Source organism: Talaromyces atroroseus (genome assembly GCF_001907595.1).
Source record: "Talaromyces atroroseus strain IBT 11181 chromosome Unknown scaffold_25, whole genome shotgun sequence".
In the NCBI taxonomy this organism is placed as follows: domain Eukaryota; kingdom Fungi; phylum Ascomycota; class Eurotiomycetes; order Eurotiales; family Trichocomaceae; genus Talaromyces; species Talaromyces atroroseus.
In genome coordinates, this window is record NW_017971457.1 from 48027 (window position 1) to 70633 (window position 22607).

General features: G+C 46.2%; 7 protein-coding genes across 7 annotated transcripts, besides 1 other annotated feature; 4 read left to right on the forward strand and 3 right to left on the reverse strand.

Annotated features, from left to right (window-relative positions):
• Nucleotides 1-202: 202 nt before the first annotated feature.
• Nucleotides 203-2491, forward strand: UA08_09486 (hypothetical protein; the record flags this gene model as incomplete). Its single annotated transcript, XM_020265411.1, has 1 exon — nt 203-2491. One exon carries the CDS (start codon nt 203-205, stop codon nt 2489-2491), a length of 2289 nt encoding a protein of 762 aa, XP_020115363.1.
• Nucleotides 2492-6005: 3514 nt separating this feature from the next.
• Nucleotides 6006-6630, forward strand: UA08_09487 (hypothetical protein; the record flags this gene model as incomplete). Its single annotated transcript, XM_020265413.1, has 3 exons — nt 6006-6222; nt 6268-6402; nt 6458-6630. 3 exons carry the CDS (start codon nt 6006-6008, stop codon nt 6628-6630), a joined length of 525 nt encoding a protein of 174 aa, XP_020115364.1.
• A 322-nt stretch (nt 6631-6952) lies between these two features.
• UA08_09488 (hypothetical protein) lies at nt 6953-7333 on the reverse strand (the record flags this gene model as incomplete). Its single annotated transcript, XM_020265414.1, has 2 exons — nt 6953-7207; nt 7256-7333. 2 exons carry the CDS (start codon nt 7331-7333, stop codon nt 6953-6955), a joined length of 333 nt encoding a protein of 110 aa, XP_020115365.1.
• A 2194-nt stretch (nt 7334-9527) lies between these two features.
• UA08_09489 (hypothetical protein) lies at nt 9528-12584 on the forward strand (the record flags this gene model as incomplete). The annotated part of the gene is made up of 8 exons (XM_020265415.1): nt 9528-9909; nt 9967-10447; nt 10494-10594; nt 10641-10759; nt 10810-11617; nt 11666-11855; nt 11909-12377; nt 12450-12584. 8 exons carry the CDS (start codon nt 9528-9530, stop codon nt 12582-12584), a joined length of 2685 nt encoding a protein of 894 aa, XP_020115366.1.
• Nucleotides 12585-12719: 135 nt separating this feature from the next.
• Nucleotides 12720-14364, reverse strand: UA08_09490 (hypothetical protein; the record flags this gene model as incomplete). Its single annotated transcript, XM_020265416.1, has 2 exons — nt 12720-14144; nt 14191-14364. 2 exons carry the CDS (start codon nt 14362-14364, stop codon nt 12720-12722), a joined length of 1599 nt encoding a protein of 532 aa, XP_020115360.1.
• A 1484-nt stretch (nt 14365-15848) lies between these two features.
• Nucleotides 15849-16616, reverse strand: UA08_09491 (hypothetical protein; the record flags this gene model as incomplete). Its single annotated transcript, XM_020265417.1, has 1 exon — nt 15849-16616. One exon carries the CDS (start codon nt 16614-16616, stop codon nt 15849-15851), a length of 768 nt encoding a protein of 255 aa, XP_020115361.1.
• A 788-nt stretch (nt 16617-17404) lies between these two features.
• On the forward strand, nt 17405-19871 carry UA08_09492 (hypothetical protein; the record flags this gene model as incomplete). Its single annotated transcript, XM_020265418.1, has 5 exons — nt 17405-17752; nt 17806-18085; nt 18560-18585; nt 18656-18720; nt 18998-19871. The coding sequence occupies 5 exons, from the start codon at nt 17405-17407 to the stop codon at nt 19869-19871; spliced, it is 1593 nt and encodes a 530-aa protein (XP_020115362.1).
• Nucleotides 19872-20365: 494 nt separating this feature from the next.
• Nucleotides 20366-20554: a repeat region (Identified by RepeatMasker using a combination of RepBase library and repeat library created with RepeatScout).
• The last annotated feature ends 2053 nt before the right edge of the window (nt 20555-22607 follow it).

Consider the following 22607-nt stretch of genomic DNA (forward strand, 5'->3'; position numbering starts at 1 on the left):
AAGCAGTGAAAAAGCTCCGCTATGCCGTGACGACGTACCTTGGTCGTCCCCCATTCGCCCCTTATTCATCCGTAATCGTCCGTAATCGTCCCGCTTCATTAAGTGGGGCAACCTGCGTCGAGTCATGTGTTTGTCTTGGCGACTCAGCCGCCTCTAATCCCAACGCGTAGGACGGCAAGCATTTGTCAACATTCAAACGAGAATGTCGCAAGATGAGTTAAAAAAGTTACACCAGCGCCTCAAAGAGGCAGAACGTCGCCTGGAGGAAGAACAACAACAACGGAAGGAAGAGCAGCGGCGACGAGAGGAAGAACAGCGACGACGAGAGGTAGCGGAACAGCAGATCCAGAACACAACCCTACCCGAATTTCTCAACGCGTGCCACGAACATTTATTTCTCAATCTGATTATCCAGGATAAAGACTCGTCAACAAAGGGTGATCCGGCAAATGCAGACCGCAAATTCCGACCAGATAGAATTGAAGAATGGACGAGCTTCCCACAAGAGCAGATGGCCATATGGGACGACCTGATGGACTCGGATTTTGTGACCGAACGCCACTTTACACCGTTGCTGGCAGTGAGGGAATCTGGGAAGGAAATAAGGAAAAGAATGCACGGTTCTGAACTCGACCTTGGGTACTTTCAGCGCCACACTGTGGAATCGCGTGTAGCGTCTGTCATCGAAGAGCTCTATGCCAGCCCGCAACTACGGCGGAGATTTCGCCTCAATGGAGATGTTACCTTTGAAAATCATTCGAATACGCTGACAGATGAATCCAGAATTGTGACAGATATGAGCTCCTTGAGTTTAGAACAGAGCATGCCCCGTCGCTCTGAGCGCTTGGCTGCAAGGCGGTCTACGGATACTTCAAGATCAACTTCGCGGAACAGCCAACCGACAACGCAGCCACGACCTCCTCGGCCTCGAGCGGACCAGTTCTGCGTATATAATCGCGGACCGGAGGAGAAAGAGCCATCTTATATTCTCGAATACAAGGCCCCACACAAGTTCTCTCTTGCCCACATCAAAGCCGGATTGCAGGACATGGTACTGGAAGACGTCCTACGGTACCAGGAAGACGAATCACCGGAAGACATTTGCCGCCGTGTGGTCGCCGCAGTGATCGCACAAGCCGCACATTATATGTACGAAGGTGGACACGAGTACGGCTGCGTCTGCACTGGTGAAGCTTTCATATTTCTTCGAGTACCTGATAACCCTTCTACTGTCCTATATTATCTATCAGTGCCGAAAGAAGACGTGGGCGACACCACTGGTTGGACTGGAGATGAAAATGGGGATAATCGGTTACATCTGACCGCCGTCGGGCAGCTCTTAGCCTTTACCCTGCGAGCTTTGCGAACTTCTCCACGGGATATAAATTGGAGAAACTGGGCGATGAGTCGACTACAGACGTGGGAAATGGTGTATGATGATGTCCTGGAGGAAATCGAGGAGATGGACATTCCCACTTCTGCCTACAAGCCGCCACCAAGCCGAACTCAATATTGCCGCGTGTCTCCCGTAAAGACCAGAGCCAAATCTGCAATGGCCATGTTTTGTCAGCCGTTGCCAGAATCGTCTTTGCTGCACCGTGACGACGACACTGATGATCACTGGGACCCGCAAACACCCAGTCGAAGACCACGTGACTCTCGAATTTCTCCGCCTCAGGCAGGAACCGCAGCATCTCAGGTTTCTAGAAGAACACAGCATTTGACTTCTAAAGGCAAGTCTCGAAAATACTGTTCTCAGCAGTGCCTTCACGGCTTATGCTGGGGAGAGCCGCTCGATCGAGAATGTCCTAATGCGATCGAGCATGGGGTCAACCGACATCAACTAAACGCTAAGACGCTTATCAAGCTATTGGATCAACAGCTTTCCAATGACCCAGATCCTAACGCGGAGCTTGGATGCGAATCTCTTCATATACATGGCACACGCGGGGCTCTTTTTAAGATCACTCTCTGGTCGCATGGATATACTTTTGTTGGGAAAGGCGTACCAGTTGAATTTGTTGAGTGTGCTAAGCGAGAAGAGATGATGTACTCTCGTCTCACAAGCATTCAGGGAAAATATGTACCGGTAGTACTTGGAGGTCTCCATATTCGGCGGCCATTTTCTTATGATGGGATCGCCACGATGGTTCATTTAACTTTGATGAGCTATGCTGGAAGAACGCTGGCCAGCCAAGGCAATCCCGATCGCATTCAGCTTGTGGAACAAGCCGAGCGAGCACTGTGTGCCATTCACAGCTTGGGCGTCCTGCACAGCGACCCTATCCCGGGGAATATGGTCTTGAATGAAGAGGTCATGTTTATTGATTTTGAGCGAGCCAAGTATCAGAATCCACGGCTGCCGCTGGGCTCTATTTCCCCCAATCACAAACGAAAGCGACAAGCCAGCGTTCGGGATAAAAACCCTAGAAAGCGCCGCAACCCTTACGAGTGTGAAATGTCACGTATGAGATCTGTACTACGATATTAAATGTTAAGGTTTGTCATGATACTATTAAGCTGGCCATCATAATACTAGACAGTCCAAAGGGGCTGGCTCGGCGCGGGGCGTGTGCAGTGTCGTCGGGAAGCAAATGATCTAGGGTGAATATATTTTGTTTGCACATTTTGCATAGCCTTGGCACTCAGATTTCTTTTGTGGCTGCTTGTATTAATGTGACGCACAACGCAACGCGCAGGCCACGGCGCTCCCCCTGCCTAGCGGCCTGTAACTTAGCCAGCTCTAACAGGGTAAAGAGTTCTACTACTATCACGTAGATAATTGTTTTCTGTTTAGAAGAAAGGACTGACATATTTGTTGATGGGTGAAATGTTGATTATGGATGCTGAGTTACTTCGCCCGGAGAACCTGAAAGAAGAGTAGGCCCTCTCAAAATATAGATTCTTTTTAACTGTAAGCTCTCTCACAATGTAGATTTTCCGGAAGATAGGCCCTCACTGAGGACCTACATTTAGAATGAACCTACATTTCGAGAGGGCCGTCATGTGCCTGGTTCAACCCAAACAGATCGACAGGTACTACTTTGCATTAGTCCCAGCCACGGGACCCGCCGTTGGAACAGATTGGCGACGTCATCGTTCAGTCTTTGTAACTAAGAAACGAGCCGATACTGGCTTTATTCGGCCCCGGCTATAGACTGAACGTAGCACCCACTCTACCACAAGATATGATTGGACTAGGACAGATGCGATGGTACCCCGTTTTACTAACCAGCTTCCATTATCCATCCTAACTTTCTTCCCTGTTCCTTGATTGGTTGCTGCGTTCTGTACCACGTTTTGAGACAAAATCACTAGGTGTCTTCCGTTCAGGGATGGGATAGTACGAATCCTACTTCTCGGTTAACTCTGAAACCAGGCTGCAAATGGAGTAGTATTGTACCAGATGCGACATTTTTGACAGCCAAAAGCTCGATTTGTCCGCACAGAAGGTCTTGATTCGACCGTCTTGGAAGCGGATGCCAAGAAAAACGTCAGCATCAGTGAGCATGCTTAGTTCGTATGCTTTTTTGAAAAGAGTATTGCCGCGACAATTTCGTTGCTGTCTTTTCTGTTTCCTTTGCAGTGCGTCTTGAGTGACATGCGATTGATGTGTTTGATGTATTTCATCATGACGAACTTCTCCTTTATTATTACTCCCCATGTTCGAAGATGAGTACGTACTGGGTGAGTATACAGATAGTACAGATACAATTCAGATCCTTTATATGATGATACTGGGTAGAAGTAACGCAATTCTGTGGGCGAAAAGCTCTTTCTGGATGGTCAAACCTTGATGTTGAAAAGGCACTTTCCAGCCTTGACTTCATTTATATTGGGGTTTCATCAATCGACTGATCCTTCATTACGGAAATCCGCTGGAAACCCATAAACGCAGGTTAGGATATTTAAAATTCCCAAGGAGGTGAAATCCAGTAAATAGCAACTCAGACGACGTTCTTTAGAATGGAGACTGCATTCACAGGATAGGGCTGAATATTCTTAAGAACGATATGCCAAGTCCTAGGAATCGCCCAGTGAGAATCAATGTGGAAATGATGGTAATGGCGAATATCTTTTCCCCCAAGGTTTGATATGCAATTTCACCTATAGATAATTTCTACTCATAAATTCATCACACTAGGCAAATAATTCATCAAGATGCCCCACTGCTGCGGTGAAATCCACCACAATGAAAAGTAGCATCGTGCATTTAATCGTTGAAATTTTGGGGGTTTCATAACTATCCATTACGATAAGAACTATTAATATGGCTTCTTGAGGGCCTCAAAGTTAAATGGAGTATCTGAGTATTATCATCACAATAGCGAGGCCCCCAAGAACAGGCTAGATATGCAATTTTACCTGTAGATAATTCTTTCACAAATCAAAGCCGTCAAATTATGCAATGAACTCTCCATAGGATACGAGAATTTATCATACAGGACCTTAATTTCGTCAAGGTAATAAAGATAGCCAATACTATAGTGAAAGTATTATTATGAGTACTGTATTTAACTAATGAAATTCATATTATTCCCATGATAAGGACTATTACCATGCCTTTTTATACTAGAGTATTCTGCTAAAACATTTAATGCTTTAGCACATTCATGAGTCACCCTATTAAAAAGGATTGGTGATAAGTCAGATCCTATTAATCGCCTATCAGCTAGCTCTACAAGTGGTGTAAGCGCATATAACCTATATTAATGCAGGGGTAAGCATAACTTAAGATTTCTCCACAGGTTTATGAAGTTCTAGCATTATTTTCTTTTAGTTTTTAGAGGAATTGTCTATGTCTGTCTGCTGGAAAGCAGAAAGCAAAGATGTAAATATCTAGAATCTTGCATACTGCAATTATTTTAGACTAAGAGAAATAATCTTTGTGCCAATGTTATTACTATATTAGATTCTATTCTACGATTTTATATATAGTATTAATCTTGTTTCTGTTCCTTGTTCTTGTTTTGAGAATGCTTAAAGCTAATTTATTAATCTCCTTTATTCTGTAGCAGCTGCTATCAACTATCCTACTTCCTTAATCAAGTTCTCAGTTTCTCGACATCACCCCTTGATTACGGAAATCCGTGAATCGGGAAACGTGTTCCGTATGGCACACCACCGCCACAGTGGCTTGCCACCTTTCCGCGCCGGGCAGGCCACGGAGCTCCCCTGCATAGGGGCGTTGCGTATTAGAATAATAAGAATTATTTACTGTCCAGCATGAATGTACGTCTTCTATTTATGTCTGTTTTGTTAGCGGGGACCATGCGCATCCCAAGGGAAGGGGGTGATGTTTGGCATCTATGGTTGAATCTGTTATGGGATTGGGCGAGTAGCATGGAGTGCTGAACTATTTTCAATCTTGCAGCTGGTAAGCTACAAGTTCTCGGCTGTTATTTCGAACATCGGCCAATCAATGTTGAAAGACACTACAATAATAATCGCCGTCCTGTACGCCGAATCGAGCCTATAACTACGCCCAATGAGCTGTTGACTCACGCTAATGCATGTCTGCCTAGTAACTATCACTCGCAGCTGACTTTGTTGGGCTATTTTTAAATATAGTCATTCCAAAACTACCTTAAATCGTTGGGCTTGGCTATGGCAAATGCGTGTTAGTGGTTGCAAACAACGAGATCATCATTTGTTCCTCCAGTGGGCTTAGGCACTAAGCGGTATGCAGCGTACATCAGCTGCAGGCGGGGTTTATGAAGAGATAACTATCGGCGCACAGGGCCCATGCTGCATTGCTCTTCATTCTCTCTTTTTGTTTGATATCGTTTCATATTGTTGCATAGTATTGTCCTCTAAGTGGAGTCATGAGTCACATGCATGTGATGATTGACACCTCATAAGTCATTTTATTGGTGGATATTCACGGTTTCAGCAAAATTTTAGCCGCACATGCCACTTCGCAACTATTAATACTGCGTCTTCGGCACTGAAAGTTTTTTTTACTTTCATTTTGTTCCATTTTGTTTCATATAGCTGAATGCACCATGACGGCGGTGGATGAGTTCTTCGAGTCACTTTCCAAAACAACAGCGGCACTTGACCGAGATAAGTCATTCCTCAATGCAAAACAGTACAGCAACCTCCTGTCTGCCTTTATCCTCATTCGGCATGGTCACACGAGTGCAGGTGCCTCACGAGCTACATCAAGCAGATATAATCGTGCTCAGCAACATCTCAGAAATGCATTGTCTCTTGGCAACGGTGAATTCCTATTAGTAGCATCAACGAACACTACCTCACAATTAGGCCATCTAAAGCATGATGATCTATTCCCCCGACTTGAAACCTGGTTCAAGGACCATCCAGTGTCAAAGACGCTAGAGTCATTAGCATTGCGCCAGATTGATCTTGTGCAAAAAGATATTGATGCTGGACATCTAGGTATTGGCATAGTGGTTTAATTCTCCAACCAGAGCCTGATTAACCAAACATGCAGGCCCTAAGCGGAAGCAACGGCGAGCACAGAAACCCGTCCGTCAAGAAAAGTCCCGGACTTCACCACAAGATACTTCGGATCTAAGCGACACCCTACTAGCGCGACAGAATCCAGATCTACGATCACCACACAGAGAGCTAGAAAGTCCTCAAAATCCAGGTTCGAATATCTAGATTCCCTAGTATACAGTGAAGGTACTCACATCAATAAGGTATTGAAGGAAATCACGATTTAGCCGCAGTTGATCGAGAGACAATACCATTCCATACATCCCAGCTACAAGGTTTCCTCTCCAAATACCAAGCCGAATTTCCGCAACTGCAAACTCTTTCTGAGCTGCTTCAGCTCAGCAGTCCGAATCTGCATCTAACATATCCATGGTTGGACCTTGCTCCTCCTTTCATTCATATTAATCTCGAGTTGCCAGTTGGAATGAGTGTCAAGTTCGAGTTGTCAATGGAGCTTAGTTTTTTGTTCATCTGGGAAATCTCGAATTCAAGCACGGCGAACTTGGAAGCATCGAATTGATGGCTGGCCCAAAATCAAGCAGTTCCTGCCCTCATCCAAAAGCAAAATTCTAAACCCTTTGTCTGAATTCGGTCCTGTAGGAAGAATGTCCACCTTGCCAGTACCAACTTGAGTGTGAACTGCCCCTTTCCCACCATTCTCGTCTATAAGGATTGCAAAGGCTGTATCGGCATTCACATATCTCCCTGTAAACTGGTTCTCTTCGAGAATGACATCCACATTCTATAAATTATTATCGGTACCGAATCAAATTGTGTAGTTAAAACATACCGAGAGTTTTTTCACCTCTTCCTCAAGTTCTCGGTCATCCACCGATTTTGTTTTTCGAAAATGTGAACCTTCACTCATATTTGCGTAGTGCTCGTAGGTATCCGGTGGTCAAAAGGGCTTCGATTAAAGCGAACCTCTGCAATGGTTAGCAGTGTCAGGAAAGCCTCATATTAGTTCTTACCTATCTCAACGGTCATATTATGTCAGAAAGCAAGAATAAAATTAGAAGAGCTTCTCTTTGAAAAACCTTTCTTATGGATGTTAGCGGGGAAGCGACCGCAGGTCTCAGTTGGGCACGAAGGGAAGAAGCTACCTATCATGTGATTTTCGTTCAAGTTAAGGATGAATACCCGACTGACATGATCGCGCAAAGGTCCATAATGAAACACAAAATTATAAGCATACTAGATTGAAATATGATCTTGCTGTTTTCTATCCAGAATTTTATTTCTTACACCAATCGGTTCTTCAGGTGCGGCTGTTTATCCATATTTGCTTTTGTTAGGTGCATCTAATGCCGGGACCACTTTTTATCATAATGTTACATATTGTTTCATTACGTTTCGCCTTAACGACTGACGTAAGGCTGCCGCCCAAGTTATTCTGATAATAGAGCAACATCTACTATGAAGATAGGCTATCATCGTGAAATAAAATGTCTAGGTTACACCACATTCTCGTAACTTGTACCCGGTAACTTATGCCAATGTCTGCACGACCATAAAATCGTCACTATTATGCTTGCCTGTGACCGTCAGACTCAGCTCATGTAGAATGGGTAAAGAATATTACCTCCATTAGCCACGGCCATGCCGTTTTGGATATGAAGGAAAAGACCATAGCCACAAACATTAGAGGACACAGTATTGCAAACCCAAAAAGGTGCCATAAAAGTTGTTTCCGGAGCCCGGCTTGTCCAGTAAGCCAAAGCCAGAGGATACCGATAATGGCATAATCGATGAACTGAGACAGTAGGTTCGAACGCACTAAATGAGAGTCGATGAAAGGTCCAGCCAAGGACGAAAAACATTTCCAGGAGAATGACATGATGGGATAGAATATACAAAATTTCTGCATCACACTCGGGAGAACGTCCAACAGGGCAACGACCTGAATGAACTGGACCACCAGAAAAAGCACGGAACGTGTGGTACCGAACGCAGGGATACGGACCTCGAGGCACGCCGGGAATGCTACGCAGAGCCCTAGTGGAAGATAATATGCTTCCATAACTTCGTCTATGTTCATTAGTATTCGTACAACATATGTAAAAGAAGTTAGATTCCGTGCCTTTGAGTTCCCAAGTCCTCGGCATTAAGCTGAGAATGGGTACAAGGAGGACAGGAACAAGAAACAATATCGACAATAACAGGTCCTCCAGCATGTATCTGTGGTTCACTAATCGGCGTCGGTAGGTGCAGGATACCCGAAGTACTGCACCGATAACTCTTATAATGGTAAAGCTTGCAGTGAATATAGAAAAAACCATGACATCTTTGCAGTATATAGAAAGAGACATTGTATCGTAGCCAAACAATCAACTTGCATTTGTCCATGACATGCTTGGAACCCTTTTTGAGTACATATAAATATATTTATACAATACGCTCTTCACATCTTGAGAATGATTATCTGTCATGTAACATCAAAATCTTGGGATGCACAGGACTTCGCGGCGATAGTTCCATCTGGTCAGAATTCAAAGTGTTTCGTAATGTTTCATAATGTTCTTTACCAGTAACGTCGAATACCTCTAGAAAGTTCAGAACGTTCATCATAATGTTTCAATTTGTTTCAACTTCCGTGAGTTATCAGATAACGTGTCATATTGTATCACAATGTTTCATTATGTTCAAGTATACCAGAGCATGCTGCATGAGAGCAGGGATTCACCTTGCGTTAGCTTTCGCCACTACTGCTATTAGCGCTACTTGCATGGGCCGTATAATTCATGGAAGAAACTCGATATCCCTATTACGGCACCCTGACATGCAGATTGGTTGCATTGAATAGTCAACCGAACGATATCTGCATCCGTCTAGACTGTTCGATCAGCGAACTCTGCACCTCGCTGTTGAGGTTGATTTAGTGCGAGCCACGTAGCATCTCGATATTTTGTGAAGCGGCGTATGCGCGTTAAGTCTCCGTCACGGACATAAAAGGACACACATTTCCCACAGTTCCCCCTTCCTCTGTTCATGATCCTCGAGCTGCATCTTGCATAAGATACTCAGTATACCTAGAACTTGTTCTTTCTGATCAACCTTTCAATATGGCTTCCAGCTCTCAGAAACAGAATGCACTATCTTCTCATGCTCAGGTCACCCCCCCTGACAGCCCGAATCATGAATTGCCATTCAAAGACGTGAAAAGGGGCAACTGTCAGCTTCTCCTCAGTGCGATTCACGGAGTTCTGTCTGAGATGAAGGCCGCCGCTTCTCCTGCAGGCTCCCACATACCTCCGAATGGAGACGTATTGGAGCATCTGGAGACCATCATTGAAACGATGGCTACTCCTAGCAATGACGGCTCAGAGCCTGTCACAATCAACCAGCTGATACAAATCCTGGAGGCTGCGATGGAGCAAAGAGAGCAACTACGCTCGGCGGATGGATCAACTGGCGATGGAGACCATCGAGAGGGGACATCAAATGGTAGGAGAATATGTGACATTCCGTGATCTCTATAGTTTCTTAGTTAACCAACAGCAGGAATCCAACCTCTTCCATCATTTACAAGACAAACTCAGCTCCCTGCAAGCCTCGAGCGCCTGTTAGAGCTCTTCTCGCAATTTCTGTCGAGCAAATCCTCTTTGCCCTTCGTTTCGGAGCACCCACGCCCAGCCCTCGCAGTAGATACCTCAGGTGCCTATGTGAACGAAAAGTTTCCAGCTTGGGATGACAGGACAGAAATCGACAACAGTTCAAAAGTACTATATCGGGTCTCAAAGGCAGGATTTGAGTCTGTGCCTATGGAGGCTGTGACGCCGCCAAACAGTCCGCAGATGGTTCCTTCGGGTTACATCACGAAAGAAGAACTGAAGTGGTTATTTACCGAAGCGTTGGGAATCAAAAACGCGCAACCGACCTCAGACGGCAAAGATTCTACTAGTAACAAGGCGGCCGAGGATCAAGACAATATCAAAGTGAGAGTTCGCGCCTCAAAGGTGGAGTACAAGACGGTCAACGAAGTGTATGTCGGAGAAAAGTATATGTTGAACGTTACTAACCGCATATAGGTGGGACTCCGCGAAATATGAATACAAGACCGTTGACTCCACCCCAGTTCCGGACATCGATGAATTAGACGAATACATATTTGTGATTCGTAAACGCAGTCGTGAGTGGTACCCGACTATACGTTGGGTTATGCTGACACCTTGTAGACAAGCAGACCAAAGAGCTCATTGTCTATGTTGATATCAAATCACCGGGATTAAGGGAGATCTTGAAAGAGGTCCTGAAGGACATCAAAACGGCAAACCTCGACGCTGATCGGCCTGCGGTAAGTCACCAAGATTCCAAGCTGGGACCAAGCGCTAATTGAGCCGATAGATCGAACGTGATCTTTTATATCACTTCATGGACGGCTTAAGAGAGTATCAAAAGAAGTCTCACGCCCAAGAAACGATCTCTGATGACGCTATGCTTCACCTAAGCAAGCTCGTGCAGTACCTAGAAGAAACGTACGCATCGGTGATAGAACAGTTGAAGTTGCTCCTAGAGTCTCGAAAAATCACATGGGATGTTTTGTGGGCTTTGCTTAAACCAGGCTCACTAGTCTTTGCGACTTGTCCCTCCACCGGTCTGCCCCGATGCATTCGGTACGATTATAGCGAGAAAAAAACAATCAGAGGCCGTGAGATTTTGGAGATCAACGGACGCTATCTCGATTATGACGGAGAGATTTTTGGTGAATCCACCGAGACTCTGCAGATAGAGTCCTTTCGAGGAATCAAGCGGATTGAGACGTTGCCTGTTTTCCCACTGAAATACCACTCAGACCCAAAGATCTGGTCGCGGCTGGTTCGCAATGGCCGCCGCTTTGTTTCTCTTATCGGGTCCCATCATCGCCAGTACAGTGGAAACATGTTCGTCCCAAACAAAACCAAACTGTTGAAACTTCACGTGAACGGAAGAATTATGGTTGACGCCGCCATTTTCCGCAAGTCGAACCCGAATTATCCGAGGTTAGAGATCAAAAAACCTGACATGGTCGATTTTTTCTTCGAACAGGTGAAACGGGGTGAACCAGAAGGGCGTGTTCGAAGCAAGGACGTCGATTTTCGTGCGATGAAAGAAGAGGATCTCGCGATGTGTAGTCCGACAGTGCTCGGATTTTCCTTGAACGAAAAAATCTGGGGTGAGTACAACTGCGCAAGAAATGATTATCACCACTGACATGTTGTAGGAGAATTCGACGTGGATAGTATCACGGAGATTAGTTTCTCGAATGCCCCTTTTGACATGTTGACGGTTCCTGAAGAGAAGAAAAAAGTCATCAAATCTCTCGCAGAGAGCCGTGTCTGCACCAAGCATGAAGGTGCCACAGTTGATGACGTTATTGTTGGAAAAGGACAAGGGGTCATCATTCTTTTACAGTACGTTCCATGTGTGTGTTTGCCACAGTTTGACTCTAATAAGCACGTGACAGCGGCCCACCGGGTGTTGGCAAGACGCTCACCGCCGAGGCCATCTCTGAACGGCTCCAAAGGCCTCTGTATTCGATCTCGTCCGGAGACTTGAGTATAAGGGCGGAGGAGCTTGAAGCGCAGCTCACCCGTACTTTCCAGGTAGCCAGTGACTGGAAAGCGGTCCTACTCCTCGATGAGGCGGATGTATATCTGCAGAAACGAGATGGTTTCCAGTTAGAACGAAATCGTCTGGTTGCGACCTTTCTCCGTACGCTTGAATACTACGACGGAATCTTTTTCCTCACAACCAATATGCTCGGGGATTTCGATTCGGCCATTCTCGATCGAATTCAACTCAAACTACGGTACGACGATCTGGATCCATCGGCTAGAAAATCAGTTTTCCAGCATTTTCTCGGGAATCTTCAGACAGACATCGAAGAAAAATCCTTGTTACAGTTCTCCGAGGTTCAGCTAAATGGTCGCCAGGTAGGGATGTCATTCGAACTTGGAAAACTCAGTTCTAACATCGTCATAAAACAGATCAAAAATATTGTAAAGATAGCCCATAATGTTGCGTTGAGCGAAAACAAGGAAGTGAGCACAAGTCATCTGCGGCTGGCTCTCACGCAAAGTGGATATAGCATTCCCACTCAAGGTGCCTTGACAACTGATGACAGCTTGTATCAGTGCTGAACATGGAATAAGGCGGGCTCGCTCCCTATCGTGGTATGAAGGAGTATGATGCCATAACCCTGTTCTCAAAGTATAGCAGTGACCGGGTAGATATACAATCAAGCAGGCATATGTTCTTTGATTTAGGCGCTGATATTAAGATGCTGGCTCCTTATTCTGTTCTAGAAGTCTAAGAAACCTTTCTAGTTGCAATCCCTGCTGTTCTATTTGGGCAAGAAGCTTCTCTTCCCGCGCCTTCTGCTCAGCTTTCTGCTGTTCCATTTGAATCCTCTGCTGTTCCAACTGAGCGAGAAGCTTCTCTTCCCGCGCATTCTGCTCAGCTGCTTGCTTCTCTTCCCGAGCCTTCTGTTCTTCTAATTGTTGCTGCAAGGTCTGAATCATGCTGCGTAGCTCTGGCTGTAGCCCCCGATTCTGCGAGGAGGGAGCCCGGGTATATGAAGACCGTTCCTGAGACGTAATTTGTGATTGGGCACTAATGTCAACATCGGCATCGAGCTCGAAAGGGACATCTTGCGGGTCGAGAATGTCTTCGAGGAAGTGCATTAATCGGTCGATATGGATGGGAAGGAAGACACGATCGACTTTCTCCACGAAACGATAACATGTCCATTTGTCCGCCTCTGTCCATAGATTGAATTGCTTCACAGGCCAGCGAAAGTACTTGATTCCATCGTCACCAATCTCAGGATAGTATCCGTAGATCCGAACGACCTCTAATTCGTGTGAAATCGAAAATCCAAGGAGCCGCTGATGCACCTCTTCCAAACGACCGGCCGCTTGCGCGAGACTGACCACGGCCCGAAGAGCAACGCACATACTGTGCATATTCTGCCGATCGGCAAATTCCAAGGCCTGGTTCCCGCATTTGATTTCGGCCGTGAGATATGGGAAGTACATGTCTTCTCGGACGGCATAGAGAGATTTCTCGTCCGGTTTGATCCCAAGCTTTCGTCGCTGGCTCTCCGAAAACGTCGACCACTTCAAGCCTCGCGCATGATCGGGTTGCGGTTTGGGACCGTAGATCGGCTCCGTCTTGAGCCATGGATCATTATAGCCATCGATCACATCTTTTAGGTCCTCTCTTCCTTGAATGCGAAGGTTCTCGGCAGATGGCATGAGAAGTGGATGTAAATCTACCAACAGCCGCGCTTCTGATCGATTCCGTAATGTGTCGTGAAAGCCCTTGATGAACTCGAATAAAGTTTCCCGTGGAGTATCAACTGAGGGATCAAGCAGCCGCTCGCAAAGATCAACGTCGCCAGAGGTCGGACCATTATCCGATGACCGCATGAAGCAGCCCTTGGTTTCGAGGATCGTCACATAATTCGCGGCCTTGTATGCGTATGATTTGGCATCCCGAGACGAGGCACTGGTGCTCGGTGAAACAGACCGGGGCCTTCCGCGATCCGTCGAGATCGATCGTGATCGCGATCTTTTGGAGGCTGGCTGACTCATGACTTCAAAGCCGTCTGATGGAGGAGGGATCCACTGAAAGATTTCGTCTTTGCGATCTCTCGATGGAGGCGTAACGGTAGGGTGTCCACGTTCCGGCGAGTCGACCTAACATTCCGTGAGTCATCGTCATTGGCAAGATATAGCAACTAACCCTGATGCTATTATTGTTCGATAACGGTGAAAGCGGTTGCCGTGTCGTGTGCGTCTGCTGCTGTCTCTTTGACGGGAATAGAAGCGTACTCGAACTGTCTCGGCGTCGCAGCTTCGCTGGCTGCTCCTCCCCGTCGCTGTGAGAATGGTATAGACTAGCAGCTGCGCGTTTCATGGTCAATAGTTTCTCAAGTGAAATGAATCACATGGATTCATTGAAGATGACCCTAAGCGTCACGGACGTCACTAATGTTTCGGGAAGGAAAGAGAGACGGACTTGGGTGGACAGGAGGTTAGGTAGTTAGCGCCCAGGAACATCCAATCATGGCAGCGTACCACGTGACTTGTAACTGGGTTCACAGGCTGCGACTATTTCTGTTAGGGATGTGGGTCCGTGCACACATATGTATGTATATAACAAATGATTATAATAATAATGAAACATTGAAGTGAGTTCCAAGGTATATGTTTAAAATTGTTGTTAATCACTGAGTAACAGTGAGGGCTGCGATAATGTACGGGTTACGATGGTAACCGGGGGCCGACATGGGTCAGGCAACGATAGAGGCTAGGGGACGACATGGGAGAGGTGCGACATGGGAGAGGTACGACATGGGAGAGGTACGACATGGGAATCTTCCCTCAGAGGAACTCCTCCCACAGGGAACTCCTCCCACAGGGGAATTTTACCTCATGGGAGAGGGAAAGGCGCTTTTGCGAAAAGTAGCTTTGTGATTAACCATTTATAATTGGATGCCGCTGAGGCGCTTAACTCTCCTAGCATTTTATTAGGCTAGTGTGGCTTTGCGGGAACCTTAATAGCCATTAGACTAGATAGAAGCACAAGCTAGACCTATATATAACATCTTTCATCACTGCTCTATTTTACTCTTCCCGTTTTGCTGTATTTCCCAAGCCATTTCATTGACTTTGACCAGCCGTACTTTTGGACCACCTCTCTTATTGATAATATAACGCTACAAGCTACCCATGGTATCTGTGGTCATGGCTTCTAGCCCTTTGACACCCCACCGAGCATTGATGTATTACTGACGGCGATCCATGGTTTTACAGGTAAAATTCATGGTTTCTCAATGAGTTGAAAGCCCCTATGCTCTAGTATCCCTCACGGGCGCCAGACCTTTCATTCGTACGGTGGCGACTATCATTCCCCTGCGAAATACTAATCCGCGTGGAACACCATGAGTTTACTATCGCTATTGTCCCCCGCGGGCTTCAAGCCCCTATGAGGTGGTCAAACCATGGCAGCCCCCGCGGGCTTCGCTTGCACAGGGGATGGTAAAACCTATGGGTTGACACGGCTGCTTTATCGCTCGCGGGTTGCTCCCCCCCGCGGGCTTCAATCCCCTGTACACTCTCGTTTCATGAGGGACAGTGCAGCTACAACGGTTTGTCCATTGCATGCGGGCTGACATCTCCTATGGGCTCCGGTGTGCAGTAACATGCCGATTCAGCCAATTGTCATCTATTGGTAACGTCAATCCAGCCTCAAATACCTCTAGCCAGATTCTTATTGCTATTCCAGCAAATTGTAAAACTGGTGCGCGCTTTTGTTCATTGCCATCTCCACTACATACATGTTAAAAGATAGTCAAACCTCAAGTGTCATGTCCGGGTGGGCATAACTCTGCTCTCCCGTCAATATTCAAGTGTCATCTCCTGGGTTCCGGCATAGACTCTGCTCTCCCACATCATATCTGCCCACACTTTCACTGCCTCTGGACTCATGGCGTCCTTATCTTCGGCATCTTCATCCAGCCAGTCACCGAGATCATCCAGGAGATCAAAATCGTCGTCCGTCGTGAGAATGAAAGAGTCTCCTTTCCGGTATGCGAATTGGAAATCTTCTTTAATGAAGCAATACACCGGTCGTTTCCCATTTCCGCCTCGATCTGTGTACCAGAAGCCAACGATCACGCCATCATCGATGAATATAGGAGCCGAACGCAGCTTAATATCCGGATGATCTTCGTCAAAAATAAGATCTGGCTCCAGATAACTCTCTGGCTCTATTGAGGGGAGTGGTGTGTCAGGATTGATGTATCGCATCTCTTTTGCGGCTTGCTGATCTGAACAACTTGGATTCAGCTCGAGTTTGCGTTTCAAGGATGAGAGTCGACAAGACTCGGAACTCAGTTGTTGAGTTGACAATTGATGGGCTTCCATGTTTTTTGAAATACCACAGCACTTGCAGCACTTCTTGATGGATTTGATGGATAGTTCACGAACTTCTCGTGGTGAGTCTCGGTATGATACCTCTGATGTTACTGGGTTTTGATGTTGGGAGATGGGAAAGAAAGCAGACCAAGAGTGCGGATGGAGGCCTTTATAAGTCAGACCACCAACTAGTCTGGCATCCTGGGAGGTTGAAAACCAAACCGTGTCTGCGATACTACCACCAATCATGACTAGACGGAAGCACACGACGAGGCAGACCGGATAGAAGTGGCTTGCTAGCAAGCTCTCAGAGTACACTTGAGCATGGGGGCTGCTCGTTCAAGAATTCGAGGACCACTTGGAAGCAAATTCTGCCTATCCAAGGCACATGCAGGACTGTACATGCCCAATCATTGATGCCGGAATCAGCCACAATGGTATCCAGAACGGTGTCGGGTTGCTCCTGGACTACGAATCCTACATGAAGTGAGCTTTCCAGCAGTGTCTTCCCGAAGAAATCCATCTTAAGAGTCTTCCTCTCGTCCGATGAAACTCCATCATTAGATATACACCATGTGTGTGAGGCATCAACTCTAGCGCCTGAGATGATAGTGATTCAGCTATCCTTCACTCACTGTGAGTATTTTCCGCTTCGAGATAGCTGGCGCCGACTGCGCAACAGAAAGTCACGGTGCTGTTGGCACCGCCATGCATGATACACCCCCATGCTCGATTGGGACAAACCGAAGCTCGACTGGTCAATGGCAAATGCTCTATTTTAGGGTCATACTACGCTGTTATTTAGCATGGCTGGTGGCCTTTCACACCTGATTGGACTCACGAGGCTAGGTTTTGCATGATGGGCTCACTCATCTCCACTCCACTCCTCTTTCATGCACTAGATTGCCATGAAATTACGAGAGTTGGACCGCTCAGCCCCCCTAAAAATGGATCAGACAGGTATAAATAGTGCTGACTTCCCACCACCACTCTGTCCTCTTGAAATTCTTTCTCCAACACCTAACACGTCTATCGAAATGGAGACACAGCAACCACCTACACCAGCCCAGATTGATAACTGGCATACCCTCGGTTTCATATATGCAGTTGAAGAAGGGATTAGGACAGACACTCCCGCAGATATATCACTCGAATCTCCCACCATTCCCTTCGATGAGGACTCACCTCCGGATCAACCACCTAGTGAATTGTTGCCATCCAGTCAAGAGGCTGGACACGCGGCGAGTTCTCCGGCACCAGTCGTTGAAATCAATGCCGATGAGGAGGATGATCCTACACGTTGTCCCAATCACGCGATTTCGGAACCTCTTTTGCGTAAACGGAAAAGAGAAGATGTCGATGGGGTAGACTTTCGGTCTAAACTGGTGAGAAGGTAGTCTTTCCCTGAGTCTCAATCCCGGCTAACAACGATTAACAGAAAAATTTGGTGAAGGAAGTCCTGGAACCATATGAGGCCTTGGAAAAGGAGAAACGTCAATGGGAGAAGGACAAGGAAATGTTACAGGCTCAGATTCAATTTTTACAGCGAAAACTCGACGAGCGCAAGCCGCGCAATATTTTGAAGTGTGCTCTATGCCATCGCACCTTCAACGAGGAGTGGAAGTTCCTGGGATGTGGCCATACTCTGTGTCAGAATTGTGTAGATGACATCAAGTCCAAGCATTCCTTATTCGAGTATCCCTGCCCTTATGCTACGTGTCAGAAGCCGATTTTATCTTGTTTAGACTTCTATCCAAACGTGGTGGATGCATAGTTCTGGCTTAGAACTGTTGAGATGATAACGTTGCTTATTTTTGCCATACATGTATACGAGCCAATCTGTGAAGTTTCTCTGCCCGTTTCCTCCAGCGCCACGATTTATCAATATATGGTTATCTGATCACCGACACCAGCAAATGACTCAATGAAATCGCAGAAGGCTCTTCTGGAAAGTAATCCGATTTTTTCGGTTCTTCTGGGATTGGTAGGGACTGACAGAAGTTGCATGCATTGTCTGGCTGTTCTCCATGGCCCAGCTGATGCTCGATCCACCGTACACTCCTATCTCCCTGCCATTCACGATGGTCCTTATCGTAACTTTCATAGCATCCAAGGTTAAATGTACGGCCGCCATACTTGAACCAATCTGCGATCATTTCCGCGGATGATTTGATGCTTACTTTGCTGTCAAGCGGTGCGGAAATATGGCCATCCATCTGTAAGTGTTCTACCAATACATTTTGATAGAACGTAATCATAAACACGTCACATTCTCGACATTCTTGCAGTACGGACAGAATGGTCATTTGGTCATGGTCATCGGCCTGATGCATGAGTGGCGTAAAACACACCAGTGAGTGGCCTGAGGTCGGTTTGCCAACTCATTCATGCAGCTTACCCCTCATGAAGTTATTTGAAAAACAGCCCGGAGATTTTCGCCCTTGAACTCTTTATCTGCTATTTATCAAGTGCCAGCCGCTCGTCCTCAACTCCGTATCGTTGAGAGAGCTTAAACCCCTCGCGACTTGTAAAACGAAGACAGAAAGTGGAGGTCTGAATATGGCTGACTACAAAAAGTACCTTACTCCGAAAACATTGTATTGAGCTGGTCACTGACTATACAAACTTAGAATTATTCGATCATCACAGTTTATTTTTCTCGTTGGCAACGAGAGAACTCGTTTGTCAATTCATGCCGGTATTGTGCAGGCTATCTCGGATCCTCTCCGTGCCCTCATCGATAATGGTCATATGACGGAGTCCATTACTGGATTTGCGACTCTGGACGACGTTGAAGAGGAAACATTTATAGGATTCTGTGAATACGCGTATACCGGTAAATATGTTACTCCAGAGCTTAGATTAGGCCAAGACCCCGAAATCACGTCAGATTCTGGCTTAGCCAAGAACGATACAAATGGCGTATCAGTGGAAAAAAGTGAAGAACCGGTTATTGAAGATGCAGAGCTAGATCGCACCCATGACCTGGACTGGGGCTTGAGCAGCGCGAGAAAGTCAAAGAAAAAGAAGAAATCAGCTTTTTATTATGAGATCGAGGAAAACCAGCTTGAAGAATCTCCTGGCCAGATTACAATCATTTATCCATATGAACAACTCTGGGAAAGGTTTCGACTCCTTAAATTTGACAGCGGACCAGCATCGTTCTCACCAAATCCCGATATCCTCTTCCACGCTAAGCTATACGTTTTTGCTACTAAGTACCTCATTGAGCCGTTACGTCAGCAGTGCTTAAGATCTATTCACAGAGATCTTAGTAGTTTCTCCCTGAATCGGAACAATCGATCGTTAATTCTTGACCTTCTCGACTTCACATACGCGCACACGGGGCGATTTGAAGTTGGTGGAAGATCCACACTTCGCGATATAGTCATACATTATGTCGCATGCGAAATACGAACGCTAGCTGACGATGAAAAGCTCATAGAGCTTCTTGACTCCAATGCGGAGATTGGTTCAGACCTTGTCATGAAATTAGTCACTTAAACCGATCGAAATAATTGCTACTCAGGCTAGTAGTGATCCACAATCAATGCTTTTATCAGTCACATTGACCGTATAATACGACTAGAATTAAGGTGCGGGAGTATAGCATGAAATTCAAAGGGTGAAACATATCTGTTATTCTGTGAATTGCTACTCTACGCATCCTGCCTTGGGGTGAACTCTGAGCCTTATAACAGAGTCACGAGTGGCAATGTATAGAGTATTCTCGTTGCACATAAGATGCGAAGCTTCACCATTAAGAGATTCCACGTCTATAACACATTCTGAATGGCACTTTCCTTCAAAGCTTTTGACCTCCTCGACTGTCAGCCACTTGATAGTGTAAACTAGGCCATTTGCGGAAGGGTCTACTGATCGCGATGGCCCGTCACATTCGATTTGTACTTCCAGTGACCCTGCAGCATATAGTGGTAAAATGCTCTTCATCCGCTTCGTTAACGAGGTTCCTGGACAGAGGAGGTCAACAGGTAAGACATTTAAATCGGATGAGCCCTTCAAGCTCAAATCATCTGACACCATGATCTCGCAGAACATTCTTTTTCGAATCAGTCTCAAAGATTTGTTAGCAGAACTCTAGACACACCAAAAATATTCCTACCAGATCTGCATCGTCAGAAGAATTTTTCGTTAAAGTATGAGGCAGGATATGGGTGATTTCTAGGTTATCCTGGCTGAGATCATCTGTGAAAGGCCTCTGTCACACTGTGAAGTAGCAAGTATCTGAATAACATAGCCTTAAGGAATCATGACTACATCTTCTAATAGTATCCCTTCGGTCGTTTCAGAGTATGACTCATATGTAGGCAACAGCTAGAAGTATAAAAGTGGCGAATCGCAATGCCATGTCACGTAAGCCCCACTTTTATAATGCACCAGGTTGGAAGAGTCAGAATATCCCACCCATGGGTGTGTGTTATCCTGTAACACCCGGCTGCTATAGCAAATCTAGCTATACCCACTGATTGGCTAGGTAGACCACCATCCCTGCATATCTCAATATCAAACAGCGGTGGCGCAATCTAGACCGAGCTGGTGTTTCGAATTCAGATTGTCTCTCGGAGTCGGTGTTCTGATAGAGAGGTGGGTCTCCGTACAAAGTATAAAGTCAGGCTATCAGCCCCTCCAAAAAGTTCCCTTTTCCTTCAAAAAAACTTCTCAACGATGAAGCTATCTCATTAAGCACTGCGTGACTGGTACATGAATTATTAGGTTGAGATTAGAGGATTTTCTGCGATCTGCGCAGAAGCTTCTCAATCCTCCCTGTGTCACTCAATAAGATGGCTAACATTCCTTTTCTTACCAAAGCTGGGTTATCCTTAAATAAATCGTAAAAAGCCGAGGCGGTTGGAGTATAGAAATTCTTAAACTGGGTAAGCTGCCGGATACACAGGCGCTTGATACACTGACACAAGTCTAGGATTGAAAAACCAATCGGCGACGTCCCTTGTCGAGATTCACGCCGCTACATACTGTTCTCCTCCCTTCAGGCGGCCCTCTACCGACGACGGAGATGACAATGGCGACCCAAGACATTCGAAAAGCCCCATTGATGGCGACGGCGACCTTAGAAAAAGAGAGGCCAATGCCGTGTTGGGGAAAGAGTTCTGCTAAGTTCAATAGTCTTCTCAAATAACCACAGAATCAGCGTTGATGGTCGGATTACAAATGTACCACGTTTACATTTGTATAATGTTTACAAATGTGTGGCCCTCACAAATGTACTACATTTACATTTGTATAGCGTTTACATTTGTGTAGCGTTTACATTTGTATAGCGTTTACATTTGTATAGCGTTTACATTTGTATAATGTTTACAAATGTGTGGCCCTCACAATCGTACCGCGTTTACATTTGTATAGTATTTACAAATGTACAGTCCTCACAAATGTGCAGGTCAATGATCTCCCAAGCTATTCATACTCTATTATGATTGGCCGAGGAGTAGGAGTAGTAGAAAGTCAGCCAATTGGGTAGCTTGATGGCCCGAGTGTGCAGGCATGGCGTAGGCACTAGTTGGATGCGCTCCAGTGCGTAGACACTGATTCAGCGTTACAAATGTACAGCATGGGTGATGAAACTCAGCTTCAATGGCCAGGACAGAAGGCATGGTAGCTGTGGGGAAGTCGGCCTTTTAGGCTCTCGAATGCATGTCTCCGTAATGCTACGGAGACAGCGGCATGTGGGGCTATCCGAGACCTACCCTAAGTTTTCACTCGTGCCAGACCAGGTAGAAATCGAAAATTTTCTTTATAAATTACTGAAATTCTCGGGGGATGCGGTAGACCTGGTCATGCACGTGATCTATGACTCATATCTAGGCAACAGCCATCAAGTGGTCCCACCATTTTCATAGGCCTCGTTTCATAAACAATACCAAACAAATCCCGTTGCCGCCTTTCTATGGAGATGAAAGTGGAGAATCACGGGTCGTCACATATGAGACCCGCTTTTGCAATGCACGGGATTGGGAGAATAACGGTCGACATGCAGGTTGTACTCACAGGATCGGCATCTAGACGCACGTACCTGTAACGACCCTGTTGCCCCACCGTGACGTTAGGTCTACGGATTTAGGGCTGCTCGTGGCAAAAAGCCAGGGATTGATGCTCGCCCTCGCAAGTGGATGCTGATTTCTCCACCAAGGGCGAAGGTTGGTGCGGGGCACCTTGGAGATCTCCAAGGATGCCTCTTCCCCCCCCTCCCCCCCCCCACCA